Genomic DNA, 21,602 nt, shown 5'->3' on the forward strand with positions numbered 1-21,602 from the left:
TGGTCTTCAACCTTTGTTATGTACATACTCCTTCAATTTTCCTTATTATTCCCCTACTTCACATATTCCCCATGACATACACTGGGTCAGGGACCAATATCCTAACACCCGAGACAACTGTACTTTCGTGTCTCAGCCTGCTCTACTTTCTCCAAGCAGTGACTTCTGAAAGCACCGTCCTAGTTTGCCATTGTAGATTTTGGCCAAGGATGAACAATCAGCACAGTTCCAAGCCCTTCCCATGTGATTCCAACATTTTATGAACTAAAGACTGCAGTGGTTCTGGCAGTCATCCTGGCAACTTGAGTTATGGCTCCACCATTTATTAGCTATGTTACCTAACCCCTCGCTCCTCCACATGTGGTCACAGCAGACCAAGAATACCCAGGAGCTTTGGGTGGGATGAGTTGAGAGAGTAGCACTGAAACATAGACATTACCATATGTAAAACAGCCAGTGGGAATTTGCTGTGTGATGCAGGCAGCTGAGACCCAGTGCTCTGTGACAACCTAGAGGGTAGCATGGGGTGGGAGGGTCAAGAGGGAGGGGACACATGTATACCTACGGCTGATTCATGGTGATGTATGGCAGAAACCAACACAATACTGCAAAGCAATTTTCCTCCAATTAAAAATAAAAACTAAAGAAAATCTGAGGTTTTTTTTTTAAAAAAAAAGGCAAAAAAAAACCCCCCAGAAATTAAAAACAAAAGGCTGTATGTTTACTAAAACTCCACTTCAGACCTAGATTCAGCTCTGATGTGCAAATATAACTTTTATTGACAATATAGGGCCCCAGTGGGCAGCTCCACTGAACACAAATAAATAAGACAGTCCTAAGATGAAACTGCAACAGACATGCTAATACTCGTCACCCTCATCATCTCCCTCTGCACTGTCGGCTCCAACCTCCTCATAATCCTTCTCAAGGGCAGCCATGTCCTCACGGGCCTCAGAAAACTCTCCTTCCTCCATGCCCTCACCCACGTACCAGTGAACAAAGGCACGCTTGGCATACATCAGGTCAAACTTGTGGTCCAGGCGCGCCCAGGCCTCAGCGATGGCTGTGGTGTTGCTCAGCATGCACACAGCTCGCTCTACTTTGGCCAGGTCGCCACCAGGTACCACAGTGGGAGGCTGGTAGTTAATGCCAACCTTGAAGCCAGTGGGGCACCAGTCCACAAACTGGATGGTACGCTTGGTCTTGATGGTGGCAATGGCAGCATTGACATCTTTGGGAACCACGTCACCACGGTACAACAGGCAGCAGGCCATGTATTTCCCATGGCGAGGGTCACATTTCACCATCTGGTTGGCTGGCTCAAAGCAAGCATTGGTGATCTCTGCTACAGAAAGCTGTTCATGGTAGGCTTTCTCAGCAGAGATGACAGGGGCGTATGTGGCCAGAGGGAAGTGGATGCGGGGATAGGGCACCAGGTTGGTCTGGAACTCTGTCAGATCCACATTCAGGGCGCCATCAAACCTCAGGGAAGCAGTGATGGAGGACACTATCTGGCTCATGAGGCGGTTAAGATTCATGTAGGTTGGGCGTTCAATGTCGAGGTTTCTACGACAGATGTCATAGATGGCCTCATTGTCTACCATGAAGGCACAATCAGAGTGCTCCAGGGTGGTGTGGGTGGTGAGGATGGAGTTGTAGGGCTCAACGACAGCTGTGGAAACCTGGGGGGCTGGGTAAATGGAGAACTCCAGCTTGGACTTCTTGCCATAATCGACAGAGAGGCGTTCCATCAGCAGGGAGGTGAACCCAGAACCAGTTCCCCCACCAAAGCTGTGGAAAACCAAGAAGCCCTGAAGACCCGTGCACTGGTCAGCCTGAAAAAAGAAAAAAGTTTTAATTTTAGTCTTGGTGACAGCTGCAGTGATTTCTTTGAATCCATAATCGCACTGATCAAGATCTTCAAAATATAAACACAATCAGAAAATTTCTGAACAATATTTGCTAAGAAAGCAGACCTAAAGAGCTTTTAAGTGCTAAGTGATTCAGAGAAACTTTCACAATCAACTCTTGGGGGCTGGAGGGAGGGGATCTGTGAAAAGGCTATTTTTAATGAGTTCTTTTCATTTCTGCAGGCAGAGGAATCACGAAGTCTGGAATGGATGCCGGGCACAAGTTTTGGTGACCGGGAGGCTCACCTCTGCTGCCCGTGCCATGACCACAGACCAAAGGCAACCTCTTATCAGTTGGAGAGCTACCAACAGCAGGCCTGAGGCCACACCGGCCCCATACAATGATGTCTTACAAAAATTCTGGCAGCTGCTTTCTGAATCCAAGAGCAGAGTGAAGAGCCAGTGCCCTGGTGTTAGAATAAGGCTGGCTCTGGCTCTACCAGTTCCTTGCCATGTGCCTCTGACCAAATTCATTTCTCAGTCTCAGTGTTCTCATTTATTAAATGAGGAGAACAGTAACCTGCTTCAGGTTGCTGGGAATTAAATGAGTACTGGAATAGTGCCTGGCACAGTCAGCACAGGTTAGCAGCAAGTCTCTTCATTCCGGGAAAGGGGATTCACGGTCACAAATCCATGTCCTTGTGTCACGGGGGCTTTCCACCACTTAATTGAGCTCTTCTGGCTAACAAACTGCTCCTCTGTGAAAGGATGATCTTAACCTGACAGAGTATTCTCTGGACAGTCTTCACTTTAAGGTGCTCCAAGATTTGTGGACATTCTCTACTGAGCCCTTAGTCACTTCTATCCACCCTCTGAATGAGATCAGTGTTAAGGGGCAGACTCTAGTTTACCAGTTTCCACCCATTAAGACTCTTGTGGACACAGTAATAAACACCAGGGACAAATGCAATTGTTCTGGTGGTTAATGAACTTCACTATGGAACCTCAATGACTTTCACTCGTTTATTTGTCCCTAGGGCAGGTCCCGATTTCCAAGTCAGTGCTTGTAGCTGAAGCTTCACTTGCAAACAGAGGAGCCAACCATTAGCCCAATTTTGCTGGGAAGACTATGATAAACATCTCAAAGTATGAAGCCAAGAACAATGTAAGGCCATTATTTTGAAAATAGACCTGTTGTTGCCGGGCTTAGTGTTATAGGATTTTCCTGACAAGCTATTCCACCTAGGCCTTCATTCTTGATTTTAGTTAATTAGTTACAAGTTGCCCATATGCCTAAGGAACAGAGTCATCTGATTGCCAGACTCTTAATTAAAATGATCTGAACAGCACCCTTTTCAACCTTACCGATGTGAATACAGTTACCTTAGATTTTTCTGCCTCAAGGCAAGGCTAGTCTACACTGCCCTGAGCTCTAGTAGAAACACAAGGGTACCACTTTTTGTGGTTATATCTTAATACTTTCAAAGTTCCAGTGACTTATACTTGCTTCTGTAACAAGGGAGCTCCCTTGACTCCACCTTCAGTGTTGCTGGAAGTTACCAACGCCAGCTAGTTCTAGTCGGTATTACATCAGCTTCTTTTGCTGTAACTTTCCAACATAGGGCAGCTGTCCACTTTTTATGAGTTTGACCAATTAGTTACATTCAGAGCTAGCCACCTACCCCTGAGACTAAGATGACCTAAAAAGGGATGCCTCAGCTTGGAGGCAGGAAGCTGCCTGATTAAGATGAACAAGGATGTTTAATGGGCTTAAGTGTCAGTAAAACGGTTAAGGCTTCCTGGTACTCACTTGACTTCAGGTAAACTGGCCTCACTGAGTGAGCAATTGCCCAAATCTGCCTTAGAAGACATAGGAGGAGGCCAAGCAGCACCTACTTCAGCCTCAAAAAGTTGTCCCATAGCACAGCACCGTTTGGTTTAGAAGTCAAGTTACACTGGGCAGTATAAAGCTCATTCTGGTGCGCAAAGAATGATTCCCATAGTCTGGTCTCTCAAAACTCTAAGAGAAAACGCTCATCCTATTTTAAAAAAAGTTCTTCGTTTACCAGTTTCCGAACTCGGTCCAAGACGAGGTCAATGATCTCCTTGCCAATGGTGTAGTGACCTCGGGCATAGTTATTGGCGGCATCTTCTTTGCCTGAGATAAGTTGCTCAGGGTGGAAGAGCTGGCGGTAGGTGCCAGTGCGCACCTCATCTGGAAAAGGAAAATGAAGCAGCCACCCATCATTAACAACCCACACAAGTCTGCTCCATCGCAGGGCATCAGTGGAATTCCCAGGACACACCTCCTGTCCCCGATCCCTGGGATCTCACTGGGGTTACTGAGGTCAACTCACCAATGACTGTGGGTTCCAGGTCTACAAACACTGCCCTGGGCACATGCTTGCCAGCCCCTGTCTCACTGAAGAAGGTGTTGAAGGAGTCGTCTCCTCCCCCAATAGTCTTGTCACTTGGCATCTGGCCATCGGGCTGAATGCCGTGTTCCAGGCAGTAGAGCTCCCAGCAGGCATTGCCGATCTGGACACCAGCCTGGCCAACGTGGATGGAGATGCACTCACGCTGTGGGAAGGAAGAAGGAAGTGTCAGAATGTGACCCGTCAGATGGGACATTCAGGAATGAGTCACACGGAAATGACTATTAACCTTCCAGACAAATCAGCACCTTTCTGGAGGCCATGCCTGCCCAGGCACTATTTCACAAACAACAGGCCAATTCAGAGAAAAGGTTTTGGAAAACCACAGACATGTTAATGAACAACTAGACAAGGCCAGGGACCAGACTTTCCCTTTACAGCCACATTAGATATTCATGGTCAGGTGTCTACCTTCAGAAGGACACAAGCTACTCTAGCAATAGATTTTCCCCAACTCCTGGGAAATATGCCTGCTGACTCCTTAGAGGCATGCAAAATTCCTCCTTCCAGCTCTGATTCATTCCCTGTGTGACTGTAAGTACAGCTCATTCCCATCCCTCTTTATTCTGTTCTTTAAACAGCTTCTGCCTCTCCCTTAAAACCAGCTTAAACCAGCAAACTACAGCTGTATGACTCATGGAGAAAACAGCAGATAAGCAGCAGTTACCTGGACTTTAAAAACTGTGGTCATAGGCATCCTTTTATCCCTGTGGAAGTATTTAATCTTAGGGAAAAATATTTTCCTTCACTGTCCACACACCTTGAGGGGAGAGTGGGGGAGGGTCGGCAGATGGAGATAGGGTAACAAAAGCTAGAAGTGTCACCAAGACTTCACTAATAGTTTAAGGAATCAGCTGTTTTCTAGTAAAATGTACATCTGTCTCTGGCGCTGTGGAAGAAGAGTCTATAATTGCATAAATTTAATGTTAGGCAAGCGTTTGTTTTCCTTTACTTGCTGAACAGGGTCATTTGTAAGTTACCAAACTCATTCTTGCTTGGTAAAATAAGGCAGTGAACATAGAATCTAAACCCACAGACTTAAGAGGAAAACAGGATTTTTATTGTATTTCCATCATAAATAAAATTAGCTGCTTGAGACAGAGTCTCTCAAGTATCCACATCAAATATCTCCTATTACATTTTCTCCAAATAAGAGAGTTTCAGGGTTCTGAAAGCTGCTAATAGGAATTTAAAGCCTTTGACTGTGTGGATCACAACAAACTGTGGGAAATTCTTAAGGAGATTGGAATACCAGACCACCTTACCTGTCTCTTGAGAAACCTGTATGCAGGTCAAGAAGCAACAGTTAGAAACAGACATGAAACAATGGACTGGTTCAAAACTGAGACAGGAGTACGTCAAGGCTGTGTATTACCTCCCTGCTTATTTAACTTCTATGCAGAGTACATCATGTGAAATGCTAGGCTGGATGAATCACAAGCTGGAATCAAGCGTCCCAGAACTATCAGGAACCTCATATGATACCACTCTAAAGGCAGAAAGTGAATGAGAACGAAAGAAAAGAACCTCTGGAAGAGGGTGAAAAAGGAGTGAAAAAGCTGGCATCTGGTCCCATCAGTTCATGGCAAATATATGGGGAAAATGTGGGAACAGTGACAGATTTTATTTTCTTGGGCTCCAAAATCACTGCAGACGGTGACTGCAGCCATGAAATTAAAAGATGCTTGCTTCTTAGGAGGAAAGCTATGACAAACCTTGTCAGCATATTAAAAACAGACATCATTTTGCCAACAAAGGTCCATATAGTCAAAGCTGTATTTTTCCAATAGTCATGTATGGATGTGAGAGTTGGAGTGTAAAGAAGGCTGAGCACCGAAGAATCGATGCTTCTGAACTGTGGTGCTGGAGAAGACTCTTGAGAGTCCCCTGGACTGCAAGGAGATCAAACCAGTCAATCCTAAAGGAAATCAACCCTGACTATTCATTGGAAGGACTGATGCTGAAGCTCCAATACTTTGACCACTTGAGGCAAAGAGCTGACTCATTTGAAAAGACCCTGATGTTGGGAACGATTGAAGGCAAAAGGAGAAGGGGGAGGCAGAGGGTGAGATGTTTAGATAGCATCACCAACTCAATGGACATGAGTTTGAACAAACTCCAGGGGACAGTGAAGGACCAGAAAGCCTGGCATTCTGCAGTCCGTAGGGTCACAAAGACTCGGACGTGACTTAGCAAATGAACAACAATAGGAATCTAAAGAAAATTCAACATCACCTAAGATGTCAAATGGCCTAGTCTCATAACCCCAAGACAAAACCTCCAATTGCTCATAACCTTTGACTTATGGTTCCCTCCTTCTCACCATATTCCCCATAAAGCAATTATTTTCTGCTGACCTCATCAGCAAGCTCACTATTACCTGCATCTACTTGCCCAGCTCTAAGGCTGTGGGAGAAAGGGGATTTATTTCTGGTGGACCTATGACTTTTTACCACTGCATCGTGTTTACCTTAAACTGGGCTTTGGACATTCCACAGCCCTAGAAACCACGAAAGAACCAGATATTTGCCCATGACAGTCCCAGGTCCCAAGGAGATAAAGTATCTGAGAAGACCCTACGATCGTAATGAAGCACTTCTAATGAAGCCTTTTGAGTTCAAAAACTTTTCATATTGTGCAACAGTATGGCTTAGGCTGTGGCCACTGCTTGCCCTCCACTCTCCCCTGGCCACTTGGAAAATGAAGTGAGATACCGGTGATGGTGTCACTTAGTCTAGCCTTAACAGGATAATCAGCACCTGTCCCTTGTGAAATAAGAGTCTAACCAGTGTATGTCTTCATAGGTTTGGGGCTATTGCTGATTTCCTGCCCTTTAAACACTCCCACTATTTTCTCAATTACACATTTACCAGTGTCCTTTGGTCTGGTTTAGTAAAAAAGCACTCAAGCAATTGTTAAAGTCAGACATCCTTTGATAACTGAAGTAGTCCGTAAAAAAGGTTAACTATTTATTCACTATATTCCTTTTTAAAAAGGGTATTTTGATACATTTGATACTCATGGCCTGCTTTAGGTAGACCTCCAACGGATGTTTCCTAAGATACTTGTTTCCAAAACCTCTGACAGCTAAACAGAAAATACTCAAGTTGTGTGTAATTTCATGTTTCTTTAAAAGCAAGACTACTTTGTCAGAACTAGTTTACTCTGTGACTTTATAAATAAATATCTCTTTTATGGACTTTTTAAAACCTGTAATCAGAAAGTTTCAGCTATTAAACACCCCACTACATTAACACTAGAAACACGAGAAATGCAGGGTTAAACACGGGACAGTAATTTCCTTCAAAGGAGGAGCCTGCCTTCATCCTTCAAGTGGATTGGTGCAATTTCAAGAGCTGTCCCCGCCCACCCAACCCCCGCCATCCCGGCCACAGGTGACGAAGCTGCAATTGGAAACTTTTCCCAGAGTCTGGCCACAGGTGGACTCAGCACCAAATCACAGGGCACACGACAGGGGTCGCCAGGAAACGTCTGCACCTACTATGCTGGAGCACACGGGATGCTCCAGGGGTCCTTTGCCGAAGGCTGTGGGAAGGTGAGATCACTTCAGGAAATGGGAGGCATTTGTAGCTTTCACAAGTCCTTGGGAGCCAGTGCGAAGGTTCTCCGACCTTTCTGGGGCAGTAGCGGCCCCGAACGAATCAATGAATGGCCCCTCTCTAGGATCAGGTGGCTTTTCCACTTCCACTCAAGGCAGTACCCAGGCCGCGTCTTCGAGCCCGACGAGGAGTCAGCCAGGTGAACTCGACTCTCCCAACCCGGCCACCAGAAACCAGTTTGCCCGGAGGCGTGGACGTGGCTGCACTCGCACTGGGATCCCAACGCCCCTTGGGACTCCGCACTCTGCCCCCACACCACCGCCCGGGGACCCCCACTCACCATAACGGAGACTTGTACGGTTCTGCGGGGCTGGAACAGGGGAGGGGACGGCCGCGACGATCTCCCACTGACAGACTACTAAGGAGTCCGGGGGAGAAGTAGTGAGAGGCCCGGGGCCGGGAGGGATCCTATAAACCCCTACCCGGGCCACGTGTCAGGAGGGCGGGCACCCGCCCCCGCCCCGGCCTCCGCGGCCCCGCCTCCCAGCCCTACGCCGGGTTTTACCCTCCGGGCGGAGAGAGGAGGGGCGCATGGCGCTCATTGGTGGGTTCAAAAGTTCAAACCAAACTACGGACCCAGCCAGAAGACCCAGGAAAGGGAGGAGGAATCCAGGGGCCGCAGAATGGGCCGGTGGGGTGAGGAAGAGGATGCACTGGGCGACTGGAAGGCGAAGGGAGGCGAAGGGTGGGGACGGCAGTGGGCGACACGTAAGCGAGGAGGGGCGCCAGGTAAAGGGAGGCGCGGCCCCTCTCGCTGCCCGCCCGGTCCCCGGGCTCCAGACCCCTACCCTGCACTGGAGGGCGGCCTAGGTGGCCTTCAGCCAGTTCCAGCCGCACAGCCCCCAATCAGGACCTCCCACACGATCCGGTGCTTCCACCGCGGGTAACCCCGGCGCCCGCAGCTCTCGGAGTTGAGGGACTTCCAAGAGGGAAGACCTATGGTTCCCCATTCCGGGTCCTAATCACACAAACCTACTTGAAATCTTGAATCTCACCTTTTTTAATTGCTTTTCTTTCCTTGTTTTCCTACCTGCTTTTAAATGAACCTTTTAGTTTCTAACAGCAAACTCCTTCCGACTGGTGCAAAAGCAATTTTTTCCCCCGCCTGGAATTAATTATACTAACCCCAGCTTCCCAGGTGGCCCTAGTGATAAAGAATCTGCCTGCCAGTGCAGGAGAGGCAAGATAAGCAGGTTTGATCCCTGTGTGGGGATGATCCCCTGGAGTAGGAAATGGCAACCCACTCCAGTATTCTTGCCTGGAGAATCCTATGGACAGAGGATCCTGGTGGGCTTCAGTCCTTGGGGGTCTCTTAAGTCTGACATGACTGAGCACACGTGCATATAATAGCTTTCACTTTTCAGATGCTATGCAGAGTTGTTTTTCAGACAGTGTTAATCACATGTCATCCATTCGACATATGCAGTGTCTTATCTCCGTTTTACAGATAAACTAGGGTTTAGAGTAATTAAACTAGTTGCAGGTCACACAGCTGGAGCGAGTTAGGCCCTCAACTGCCTTGCACTGCCTTACTCTAAGTATACCACTCTTTGTTACGGAACCCAAATTCCTGTGTCCCTGGCACACTGAAGCCAAACAATCCAGAACCTAGGAGTTTGGAGCAGAGAAAGATTTATTGCAAAGGCTAAAAGCAAGAATAGATGTCAGGTGCGCAAAAGACCTAACCCTCCAATCACTTTTAGACAACTGTTATGGAAAAGGGTCATAGATTGCTTGACCGCTCCTGGACCTTCTCATTGGTTGTGGTGAGGTAACAGGTGGTGTTTCCAGAATCTCAACCTCTGGTTCCAACCAGTCTGGAGTCTGTGTGCTTGTGGTGGACTTGTAGTTACATCCTCCTTGGCGGTGGGTCTTAGTTTTTGTGGAACAACTCAAAGATAATGCATCAGGTTGTTTATCTTTATGGCTTCAGGAAGAAACTAGGTGTCCTGTGAACTTGTTGTCCTAATCAGTAACTGCTTGGGCTTGCTCTTTTTCACTCAAGAAAGGCCTGGGGAGACTTTTTCTGTTTTCTACAATAAGATACAGGGGATATGGAGGGCCTTTTGAATTGGCAGGACCTGCAAGGTCCAGCTCAGTTTCACTCTGACCTTCCATACAACGATTTATTCCTCAGAAGCGTCCTTTATTTCATTTGCTTTTCTTGTTGTAGGATATAGGCTTCATTCAGCCTCCTTGACCTTCCCTGAACTCCAAAGGGCGGATTCAAACATTGATTATCAAGGAAAGGGGAGGGGGATGCAGAAATAGAAGTCAACTGGTGTACAGCCTTGGAGCCTGGTTCCTACTCAAGCAATATGCATAACAATGTCTCTGAGTCTGCAGAACCAGTGGGGCCCCTAACCAGGTGGAGGATTGGTAACTTCAGGTTGAGCACAAGATTCCTGGAAGCACTGCCTATTACTCACCACTAACCAATCAGAAGAAAGTGACACATTCTGCATCTACCACATTCAAAAATTCAACTCAAAATTTGCCTGCCTTTTTGGGCCCTGTTAGGCCTCCTGTGCATGCCTACGCCCACTTGTGCCAAGTTGCTTCAGTTGTGTCAACCCTTAGCGACCTGATGGACTGTAGCCTGCTAGGCTCCTCGTTCATGGATTCCAGGCAAAATACTGGAGTAGGGTTGTCATTTCCTCTCCAGGGGATCTTCCCGACCCAGGGATAGAACTCCGGTCTCCTGAATTGCAGGCAGATTCTTTACCCACTGAGCTATCAGGGGATAGCCAATTTTGGGCTGCACCCCCTTACACTTTTCTCCATTTATCCCCATCAAACGCCCCCGTGGCTTCAGCCCTGGGGGCAGTTCTGAGTGCAGGCTTTCCATTTGTGCTCAAGGGCAGATGGATGGTTGTCAGCCACAAAGCCGTGACAGACTCTTGGGGTATATTTGTTCTTGCTGCAGGCTAACTTCTATTCACTCTCTCGCCAGCACAGGGGGTGGGGGGATCATCACTACAAGGACGATCCCTCTGCAAGCTCCTGCACTTTGCCCTTTCCAATTCCCCAGGCTCTGTTCTACTGGAATCTTTTTTCTCAGCTAAACTCTTCTTTCACCTCCACGCCATTGCGGCTGCTTAAAGGTTTCCAGCCACTTCCACATCTTGGCAGATTATTCACTGTAAGGCTTATGGAGGTAATTGGAGGGGCTGTCCTGGCCAGGGCTGCGGGGGTGGGATGTGCACTGGCCCCAGGGCTTCAGGCTCTGCAGGTGCTGCCAGGCTTCTCCTGAAGGCTGAGGGAGGAGGAGAACGGCAAGCCCTGAACCCCATTCTCAGAGTCTCCAGCTTGGGACACGCAGGGCTCCAAGAATGACCTTTCAGGTGTCGTGGGGTGCTGTGCTCAGCTGAAGCTGATGATCTGTCTCTTCCTTCTCACACCTGGATGTCCTGTTCCCTCCAGAGCTCGCACTGTAGCAATTGGCAGATACCCAGGTTGGGAAGGTCTGAGTGCAGCTGAGTGGCCAGCCTCTCCGAGGTTCATTGTTTCAGCCCAGACGCCCAGGCTGAGGCTGCAGAAGGGATCTAGTCCATCACTTTGAGTAGCAGTGGCTGGCTGGCTGTACTCAAGGATGGGGCAGGTTGGCATCATCCTGAAGCATGAGACAAAGGTTGCTCTCATGATAACCCTTCCGAGCACAAAGCTGAGAAGAGCTTCAGGCTGGAAGCTGTGCCCCAAGACAGAATGTGCATTTGAGGGAGGGGGTTGCTGTGGCCATGTTGCTTTGTGGAATCTTAGTTCCCCAATCAGGGATTGGACCCGGGCCCTCAGCACTGATAAGCACCAATTCCACTTAGGCCACCAGGGAACTCCCAGAACGTGCATGTTTCAAATGCTGTCCTTAAAGAGTAAGGGGGCAGAGGTTAGCAATGAGTAAGAGGTGAAAACACCAAGTGGGAAAAGAAAGATGGTAGCTGAGCGCCATTGAATAAGCTCAGTCCTGGAGCAAAGGTGAACAGACCTGCACTCACCCTCACCTCCTGGCCACTTGCTTGGCCTTCCCATTCAGGCCAGGACCTAAGCATCAAAAAATGGCTCCTCCCTTCCGCATGACCTGGCCCTCTGATGATCGCTGTCCTCTTTCATTGCTCAGTTCAGCCTCAGAGGCCACCAAGCACTGGTCCCTGAGCACCAAGCTCTCGGCCACCCGCGCATTCTTCCCCCACCCTCAGCTTCTCATAGTTGCCTCCTGCCCTGCTCAAGAACCACACAGTTCCAGCAGCTGCTCAGAAAAGCATCCAAATTAGGGAGCTCTGGTCTTCAACCTTTGTTATGTACATACTCCTTCAATTTTCCTTATATTCCCCTACTTCACCATATTCCCCATTGACATACACTGGGTCAGGGACCAATATCCTAACACCCGAGACAACTGTACTTTCGTGTCTTAGCCTGCTCTACTTTCTCCAAGCAGTGACTTCTGAAAGCACCGTCCTAGTTTGCCATTGTAGATTTTGGCCAAGGATGAACAATCAGCAAGTTCCAAGCCTTCCCATTGTGATTCCAACACTTTATGAACTAAAGACTGCAGTGGTTCTGGCAAGTCATCCTGCAAACTTGAGTTATGGCTCCACCATTTATTAGCTATGTTACTAACCCCTCACTCCTCCACATGTGATCACAGCAGACCAAGAATACCCAGGAGCTTTGGGTGGGTGAGTTGAGAGAGTAGCACTGAAACATAGACATTATCATATGTAAAACAGCCAGTGGGAATTTGCTGTGTGATGCAGGCAGCTGAGACCCAGTGCTCTGTGACAACCTAGAGGGTAGCATGGGGTGGGAGAGTCAAGAAGGAGGGGACACATGTATACCTACGGCTGATTCATGGTGATGTATGGCAGAAACCAACACAATAATGAAAGCAGTTATCCTCTAACTAAAAATAAAATCAAAACACCAGAGAGCTTTAAAAAACAAAGGCAAAAAAAAAAGAAAAAATGCACTATGTTTGTTGAAACTCCACTTCAGACTTACAGATTAAGGTCTGCTTTTTAAAATCTACAGGAGATTCACATACATTTAAAATTTCAAAAGCACTGGCCCAATGAGCCTGTTGCCTCGAAATGGCCAACCTCCTCCATCCAAACTGGCCTTCAGTAAGTAAATATTACTATGATACAGCGTGACCTTGAAGTGGAAATATCACCTTTATTGATAAGACAGGGCCACAGTGGGCAGCTCCACGGAACACAAATAAGACAGTCCCAAGATGAAACTGCAGCAGACATGCTAATACTCGTCACCCTCATCATCTCCCTCTGCACTGTCGGCTCCAACCTCCTCATAATCCTTCTCAAGGGCAGCCATGTCCTCACGGCCTCAGAAAACTCTCCTTCCTCCATGCCCTCACCCACGTACCAGTGAACAAAGGCACGCTTGGCATACATCAGGTCAAACTTGTGGTCCAGGCGCGCCCAGGCCTCAGCACAGCTGTGGTGTTGCTCAGCATGCACACACTCGCTGTACTTTGGCCAGGTCGCCACCAGGTACCACAGTGGGAGGCTGGTAGTTAATGCCAACCTTGAAGCCAGTGGGCACCCAGTCCACAAACTGGATGTACGCTTGGTCTTGATGTGGCAATGGCAGCATTGACATCTTTGGGAACCACATCACCACGGTACAACAGGCAGCAGGCCATGTATTTCCCATGGCGAGGGTCACATTTCACCATCTGGTTGGCTGGCTCAAAGCAAGCATTGGTGATCTCTGCTACAGAAAGCTGTTCATGGTAGGCTTTCTCAGCAGAGATGACAGGGGCGTATGTGGCCAGAGGGAAGTGGATGCGGGGATAGGGCACCAGGTTGGTCTGGAACTCTGTCAGATCCACATTCAGGGCGCCATCAAACCTCAGGGAAGCAGTGATGGAGGACACTATCTGGCTCATGAGGCGGTTAAGATTTGTGTAGGTTGGGCGCTCAATGTCGAGGTTTCTACGGCAGATGTCATAGATGGCCTCATTGTCTACCATGAAGGCAACAATCAGAGTGCTCCAGGGTGGTGTGGGTGGTGAGGAATGGAGTTGTAGGGCTCAACGACAGCTGTGGAAACCTGGGGGCTGGGTAAATGGAGAACTCCCAGCTTGGACTTCTTGCCATAATCGACAGAGAGGCGTTCCATCAGCAGGGAGGTGAACCCAGAACCATTCCCCAACCAAAGCTGTGGAAAACCAAGAAGCCTGAAGACCCGTGCACTGGTCAGCCTGAAAAAGAAAAAAGTTTTAATTTTAGTCTTGGTGACCAGCCTGCAGTGATTTCTTTGAATCCATAATCGCACTGATCAAGATCTTCAAAATATAAACACAATCAGAAAATTTCTGAACAATATTTGCTAAGAAAGCAGACCTAAAGAGCTTTAAGTGCTAAGTGATTCAGAGAAACTTTCACAATCAACTCTTGGGGCTGGAGGGAGGGGATCTGTGAAAAGGCTATTTTTAATGAGTTCTTTTCATTTCTGCAGGCAGAGGAATCACGAAGTCTGGAATGGATGCCGGGCACAAGTTTTGGTGACCGGGAGGCTCACCTCTGCTGCCCGTGCCATGACCACAGACCAAGGCAAACCTCTTATCAGTTGGAGAGCTACCAACAGCAGGGCCTGAGGCCACCACCGGCCCCATACAATGATGTCTTACAAAAATTCTGCAGCTGCTTTCTGAATCCAAGAGCAGAGTGAAGAGCCAGTGCCCTGGTGTTAGAATAAGGCTGGCTCTGGCTCTACCAGTTCCTTGCCATGTGCCTCTGACCAAATTCATTTCTCAGTCTCAGTGTTCTCATTTATTAATGAGGAGAACAGTACCTGCTTCAGGTTGCTGGGGAATTTAAATGAGTACTGGAATAGTGCCTGGCACAGTCAGCACAGGTTAGCAGCAAGTCTCTTCATTCCGGGAAAGGGGGATTCACGGTCACAAATCCATGTCCTTGTGTCACGGGGGCTTTCCACCACTTAATTGAGCTCTTCTGGCTAACAAAACTGCTCCTCTGTGAAAGGATGATCTTAACCTGACAGAGTATTCTCTGGACAGTCTTCACTTTAAGGTGCTCCAAGATTTGTGGACATTCTCTACTGAGCCCTTAGTCACTTCTATCCACCCTCTGAATGAGATCAGTTGTAAGGGGGCAGACTCTAGTTTACCAGTTTCCACCCATTAAGACTCTTGTGGACACAGTAATAAACACCAGGGACAAATGCAATTGTTCTGGTGGTTAATGAACTTCACTATGGAACGCTCAAATGACTTTCAACTCGTTTATTTGTCCCTAGGGCAGGTCCCGATTTCCAAGTCAGTGCTTGTAGCTGAAGCTTCACTTGCAAACAGAGGAGCCAACCATTAGCCCAATTTTGCTGGGAAGACTATGATAAACATCTCAAAGTATGAAGCCAAGAACAATGTAAGGCCATTATTTTGAAAAATAGACCTGTTGTTGCCCGGGCTTAGTGTTATATAGGATTTTCCTGACAAGCTATTCACCTAGGCCTTCATTCTTGGATTTTAGTTTAATTAGTTTACAAGTTGCCCATATGCCTAAGGAACAGAGTCATCTGATTGCCAGACTCTTAATTAAAATGATCTGAACAGCACCCTTTTCAACCTTACCGATGTGAATACAGTTAACCTTAGGATTTTTCTGGCCTCAAGGCAAGGCTAGTCTACACTACGCCTGAGCTCTAGTAGAAACACAAGGGTACCTACTTTTTTGTGGTTATATCTTAATACTTTCACAGTTCCAGTGACTTATACTTGCTTTCTGTAACAAGGGGAGCTCCCTTGACTCCACCTTCAGTGTTGCTTGGAAGTTACCCAACGCCAGCTAGTTCTAGTCGGTATTACATCAGCCTTCTTTTGCTGTAACTTTCCAAACATAAGGGCAGCTGTCCACCTTTTTATGAGTTTGACCAATTAGTTACATTCAGAGCTAGCCACCTACCCTGAGACTAAGATGACCTAAAAAGGGATGCCTCAGCTTGGAGGCAGGAAGCTGCCTGATTAAGATGAACAAGGATGTTTAATGGGCTTAAGTGTCAGTAAAACGGTTAAGGCCTTCCTGGTACTTCACTTGACTTCAGGTAAACTGGCCTCACTGAGTGAGCAATTGCCCAAATCTGCTTAGAAGACATAGGAGGAGGCCAAAGCCAGCACCTACTTCAGCCTCAAAAAGTTGTCCCATAGCACAGCACCGTTTGGTTTAGAAAGTCAAGTTACACTGGGCAGTATAAAAGCTCATTCTGGTGCGCAAAGAATGATTCCCATAGTCTGGTCTCTCAAAACTCTAAGAGAAAACGCTCATCCTATTTTAAAAAAAGTTCTTCGTTTACCAAGTTTCCGAACTCGGTCCCAAGACGAGGTCAATGATCTCCTTGCCATGGTGTAGTGACCTCGGGCATAGTTATTGGGCGGCATCTTCTTTGCCTGAGATAAGTTGCTCAGGGTGGAAGAGCTGGCGGTAGGTGCCAGTGCGCACCTCATCTGGAAAAGGAAAATGAAGCAGCCACCCATCATTACACCCACACAAGTCTGCTCCATCGCAGGCATCAGTGGAATTCCCAGGAACACCTCCTGTCCCCGATCCCTGGGATCTCACTGGGGTTACTGAGGTCAACTCACCAATGACTGTGGGTTCCAGGTCTACAACACTGCCCTGGGCACATGCTTGCCAGCCCCTGTCTCACTGAAGAAGGTGTTGAAGGAGTCGTCTCCTCCCCCCAATAGTCTTGTCACTTGGCATCTGGCCATCGGGCTGAATGCCGTGTTCCAGGCAGTAGAGCTCCCAGCAGGCATTGCCGATCTGGACACCAGCCTGGCCAACGTGGATGGAGATGCACTCACGCTGTGGGAAGGAAGAAGGAAGTGTCAGAATGTGACCCGTCAGATGGGACATTCAGGAATGAGTCACACGGAAATGACTATTAACCTTCCAGACAAATCAGCACCTTTCTGGAGGCCATGCCTGCCCAGGCACTATTTCACAAACAACAGGCCAATTCAGAGAAAAGGTTTTGGAAAACCACAGACATGTTAATGAACAACTAGACAAGGCCAGGGACCAGACTTTCCCTTTACAGCCACATTAGATATTCATGGTCAGGTGTCTACCTTCAGAAGGACACAAGCTACTCTAGCAATAGATTTTCCCCAACTCCTGGGAAATATGCCTGCTGACTCCTTAGAGGCATGCAAAATTCCTCCTTCCAGCTCTGATTCATTCCCTGTGTGACTGTAAGTACAGCTCATTCCCATCCCTCTTTATTCTGTTCTTTAAACAGCTTCTGCTCTCCCCTTAAAACCAGCTTAAACCAGCAAACTACAGCTGTATGACTCATGGAGAAAACAGCAGATAAGCAGCAGTTACCTGGACTTTAAAAACTGTGGTCATAGGCATCCTTTTATCCCTGTGGAAGTATTTAATCTTAGGGAAAAATATTTTCCTTCACTGTCCACACACCTTGAGGGGAGAGTGGGGGAGGGTCGGCAGATGGAGATAGGGTAACAAAAGCTAGAAGTGTCACCAAGACTTCACTAATAGTTTAAGGAATCAGCTGTTTTCTAGTAAAATGTACATCTGTCTCTGGCGCTGTGGAAGAAGAGTCTATAATTGCATAAATTTAAATGTTAGGCAAGCGTTTGTTTTCCTTTACTTGCTGAACAGGGTCATTTGTAAGTTACCAAACTCATTCTTGCTTGGTAAAATAAGGCAGTGAACATAGAATCTAAACCCACAGACTTAAGAGGAAAACAGGATTTTATTGTATTTCCATCATAAATAAAATTAGCTGCTTGAGACAGAGTCTCTCAAGTATCCACATCAAATATCTCCTATTACATTTTCTCCAAATAAGAGAGTTTCAGGGTTCTGAAAGCTGCTAATAGGAATTTAAAGCCTTTGACTGTGTGGATCACAACAAACTGTGGGAAATTCTTAAGGAGATTGGAATACCAGACCACCTTACCTGTCTCTTGAGAAACCTGTATGCAGGTCAAGAAGCAACAGTTAGAAACAGACATGAAACAATGGACTGGTTCAAAACTGAGACAGGAGTACGTCAAGGCTGTGTATTACCTCCCTGCTTATTTAACTTCTATGCAGAGTACATCATGTGAAATGCTAGGCTGGATGAATCACAAGCTGGAATCAAGCGTCCCAGAACTATCAGGAACCTCATATGATACCACTCTAAAGGCAGAAAGTGAATGAGAACGAAAGAAAAGAACCTCTGGAAGAGGGTGAAAAAGGAGTGAAAAAGCTGGCATCTGGTCCCATCAGTTCATGGCAAATATATGGGGAAAATGTGGGAACAGTGACAGATTTTATTTTCTTGGGCTCCAAAATCACTGCAGACGGTGACTGCAGCCATGAAATTAAAAGATGCTTGCTTCTTAGGAGGAAAGCTATGACAAACCTTGTCAGCATATTAAAAACAGACATCATTTTGCCAACAAAGGTCCATATAGTCAAAGCTGTATTTTTCCAATAGTCATGTATGGATGTGAGAGTTGGAGTGTAAAGAAGGCTGAGCACCGAAGAATCGATGCTTCTGAACTGTGGTGCTGGAGAAGACTCTTGAGAGTCCCCTGGACTGCAAGGAGATCAAACCAGTCAATCCTAAAGGAAATCAACCCTGACTATTCATTGGAAGGACTGATGCTGAAGCTCCAATACTTTGACCACTTGAGGCAAAGAGCTGACTCATTTGAAAAGACCCTGATGTTGGGAACGATTGAAGGCAAAAGGAGAAGGGGGAGGCAGAGGGTGAGATGTTTAGATAGCATCACCAACTCAATGGACATGAGTTTGAACAAACTCCAGGGGACAGTGAAGGACCAGAAAGCCTGGCATTCTGCAGTCCGTAGGGTCACAAAGACTCGGACGTGACTTAGCAAATGAACAACAATAGGAATCTAAAGAAAATTCAACATCACCTAAGATGTCAAATGGCCTAGTCTCATAACCCCAAGACAAAACCTCCAATTGCTCATAACCTTTGACTTATGGTTCCCTCCTTCTCACCATATTCCCCATAAAGCAATTATTTTCTGCTGACCTCATCAGCAAGCTCACTATTACCTGCATCTACTTGCCCAGCTCTAAGGCTGTGGGAGAAAGGGGATTTATTTCTGGTGGACCTATGACTTTTTACCACTGCATCGTGTTTACCTTAAACTGGGCTTTGGACATTCCACAGCCCTAGAAACCACGAAAGAACCAGATATTTGCCCATGACAGTCCCAGGTCCCAAGGAGATAAAGTATCTGAGAAGACCCTACGATCGTAATGAAGCACTTCTAATGAAGCCTTTTGAGTTCAAAAACTTTTCATATTGTGCAACAGTATGGCTTAGGCTGTGGCCACTGCTTGCCCTCCACTCTCCCCTGGCCACTTGGAAAATGAAGTGAGATACCGGTGATGGTGTCACTTAGTCTAGCCTTAACAGGATAATCAGCACCTGTCCCTTGTGAAATAAGAGTCTAACCAGTGTATGTCTTCATAGGTTTGGGGCTATTGCTGATTTCCTGCCCTTTAAACACTCCCACTATTTTCTCAATTACACATTTACCAGTGTCCTTTGGTCTGGTTTAGTAAAAAAGCACTCAAGCAATTGTTAAAGTCAGACATCCTTTGATAACTGAAGTAGTCCGTAAAAAAGGTTAACTATTTATTCACTATATTCCTTTTTAAAAAGGGTATTTTGATACATTTGATACTCATGGCCTGCTTTAGGTAGACCTCCAACGGATGTTTCCTAAGATACTTGTTTCCAAAACCTCTGACAGCTAAACAGAAAATACTCAAGTTGTGTGTAATTTCATGTTTCTTTAAAAGCAAGACTACTTTGTCAGAACTAGTTTACTCTGTGACTTTATAAATAAATATCTCTTTTATGGACTTTTTAAAACCTGTAATCAGAAAGTTTCAGCTATTAAACACCCCACTACATTAACACTAGAAACACGAGAAATGCAGGGTTAAACACGGGACAGTAATTTCCTTCAAAGGAGGAGCCTGCCTTCATCCTTCAAGTGGATTGGTGCAATTTCAAGAGCTGTCCCCGCCCACCCAACCCCCGCCATCCCGGCCACAGGTGACGAAGCTGCAATTGGAAACTTTTCCCAGAGTCTGGCCACAGGTGGACTCAGCACCAAATCACAGGGCACACGACAGGGGTCGCCAGGAAACGTCTGCACCTACTATGCTGGAGCACACGGGATGCTCCAGGGGTCCTTTGCCGAAGGCTGTGGGAAGGTGAGATCACTTCAGGAAATGGGAGGCATTTGTAGCTTTCACAAGTCCTTGGGAGCCAGTGCGAAGGTTCTCCGACCTTTCTGGGGCAGTAGCGGCCCCGAACGAATCAATGAATGGCCCCTCTCTAGGATCAGGTGGCTTTTCCACTTCCACTCAAGGCAGTACCCAGGCCGCGTCTTCGAGCCCGACGAGGAGTCAGCCAGGTGAACTCGACTCTCCCAACCCGGCCACCAGAAACCAGTTTGCCCGGAGGCGTGGACGTGGCTGCACTCGCACTGGGATCCCAACGCCCCTTGGGACTCCGCACTCTGCCCCCACACCACCGCCCGGGGACCCCCACTCACCATAACGGAGACTTGTACGGTTCTGCGGGGCTGGAACAGGGGAGGGGACGGCCGCGACGATCTCCCACTGACAGACTACTAAGGAGTCCGGGGGAGAAGTAGTGAGAGGCCCGGGGCCGGGAGGGATCCTATAAACCCCTACCCGGGCCACGTGTCAGGAGGGCGGGCACCCGCCCCCGCCCCGGCCTCCGCGGCCCCGCCTCCCAGCCCTACGCCGGGTTTTACCCTCCGGGCGGAGAGAGGAGGGGCGCATGGCGCTCATTGGTGGGTTCAAAAGTTCAAACCAAACTACGGACCCAGCCAGAAGACCCAGGAAAGGGAGGAGGAATCCAGGGGCCGCAGAATGGGCCGGTGGGGTGAGGAAGAGGATGCACTGGGCGACTGGAAGGCGAAGGGAGGCGAAGGGTGGGGACGGCAGTGGGCGACACGTAAGCGAGGAGGGGCGCCAGGTAAAGGGAGGCGCGGCCCCTCTCGCTGCCCGCCCGGTCCCCGGGCTCCAGACCCCCTACCCTGCACTGGAGGGCGGCCTAGGTGGCCTTCAGCCAGTTCCAGCCGCACAGCCCCCAATCAGGACCTCCCACACGATCCGGTGCTTCCACCGCGGGTAACCCCGGCGCCCGCAGCTCTCGGAGTTGAGGGACTTCCAAGAGGGAAGACCTATGGTTCCCCATTCCGGGTCCTAATCACACAAACCTACTTGAAATCTTGAATCTCACCTTTTTTAATTGCTTTTCTTTCCTTGTTTTCCTACCTGCTTTTAAATGAACCTTTTAGTTTCTAACAGCAAACTCCTTCCGACTGGTGCAAAAGCAATTTTTCCCCCGCCTGGAATTAATTATACTAACCCCAGCTTCCCAGGTGGCCCTAGTGATAAAGAATCTGCCTGCCAGTGCAGGAGAGGCAAGATAAGCAGGTTTGATCCCTGTGTGGGGATGATCCCCTGGAGTAGGAAATGGCAACCCACTCCAGTATTCTTGCCTGGAGAATCCTATGGACAGAGGATCCTGGTGGGCTTCAGTCCTTGGGGGTCTCTTAAGTCTGACATGACTGAGCACACGTGCATATAATAGCTTTCACTTTTCAGATGCTATGCAGA

At 47.8% G+C, this 21,602-nt stretch overlaps 1 protein-coding gene and 1 pseudogene across 1 annotated transcript; both read right to left on the reverse strand.

Annotated features, from left to right (window-relative positions):
- Positions 1–748: 748 nt before the first annotated feature.
- On the reverse strand, positions 749–8,333 carry LOC100141266 (tubulin alpha-1C chain). The gene is made up of 4 exons (XM_024992453.1): positions 8,186–8,333; positions 4,208–4,430; positions 3,917–4,065; positions 749–1,835 (listed from the first exon to the last, which is right to left on the reverse strand). Exons 1-4 carry the CDS (start codon positions 8,186–8,188, stop codon positions 861–863), a joined length of 1,350 nt encoding a protein of 449 aa, XP_024848221.1. The 5' UTR covers positions 8,189–8,333; the 3' UTR covers positions 749–860.
- A 4,733-nt stretch (positions 8,334–13,066) lies between these two features.
- Positions 13,067–20,617, reverse strand: LOC112446680 (tubulin alpha-1C chain-like; annotated as a pseudogene).
- Positions 20,618–21,602: the final 985 nt, after the last annotated feature.

The sequence above is a fragment of the Bos taurus genome, chromosome 5 (assembly GCF_002263795.3).
Source record: "Bos taurus isolate L1 Dominette 01449 registration number 42190680 breed Hereford chromosome 5, ARS-UCD2.0, whole genome shotgun sequence".
Classification (NCBI taxonomy): domain Eukaryota; kingdom Metazoa; phylum Chordata; class Mammalia; order Artiodactyla; family Bovidae; genus Bos; species Bos taurus.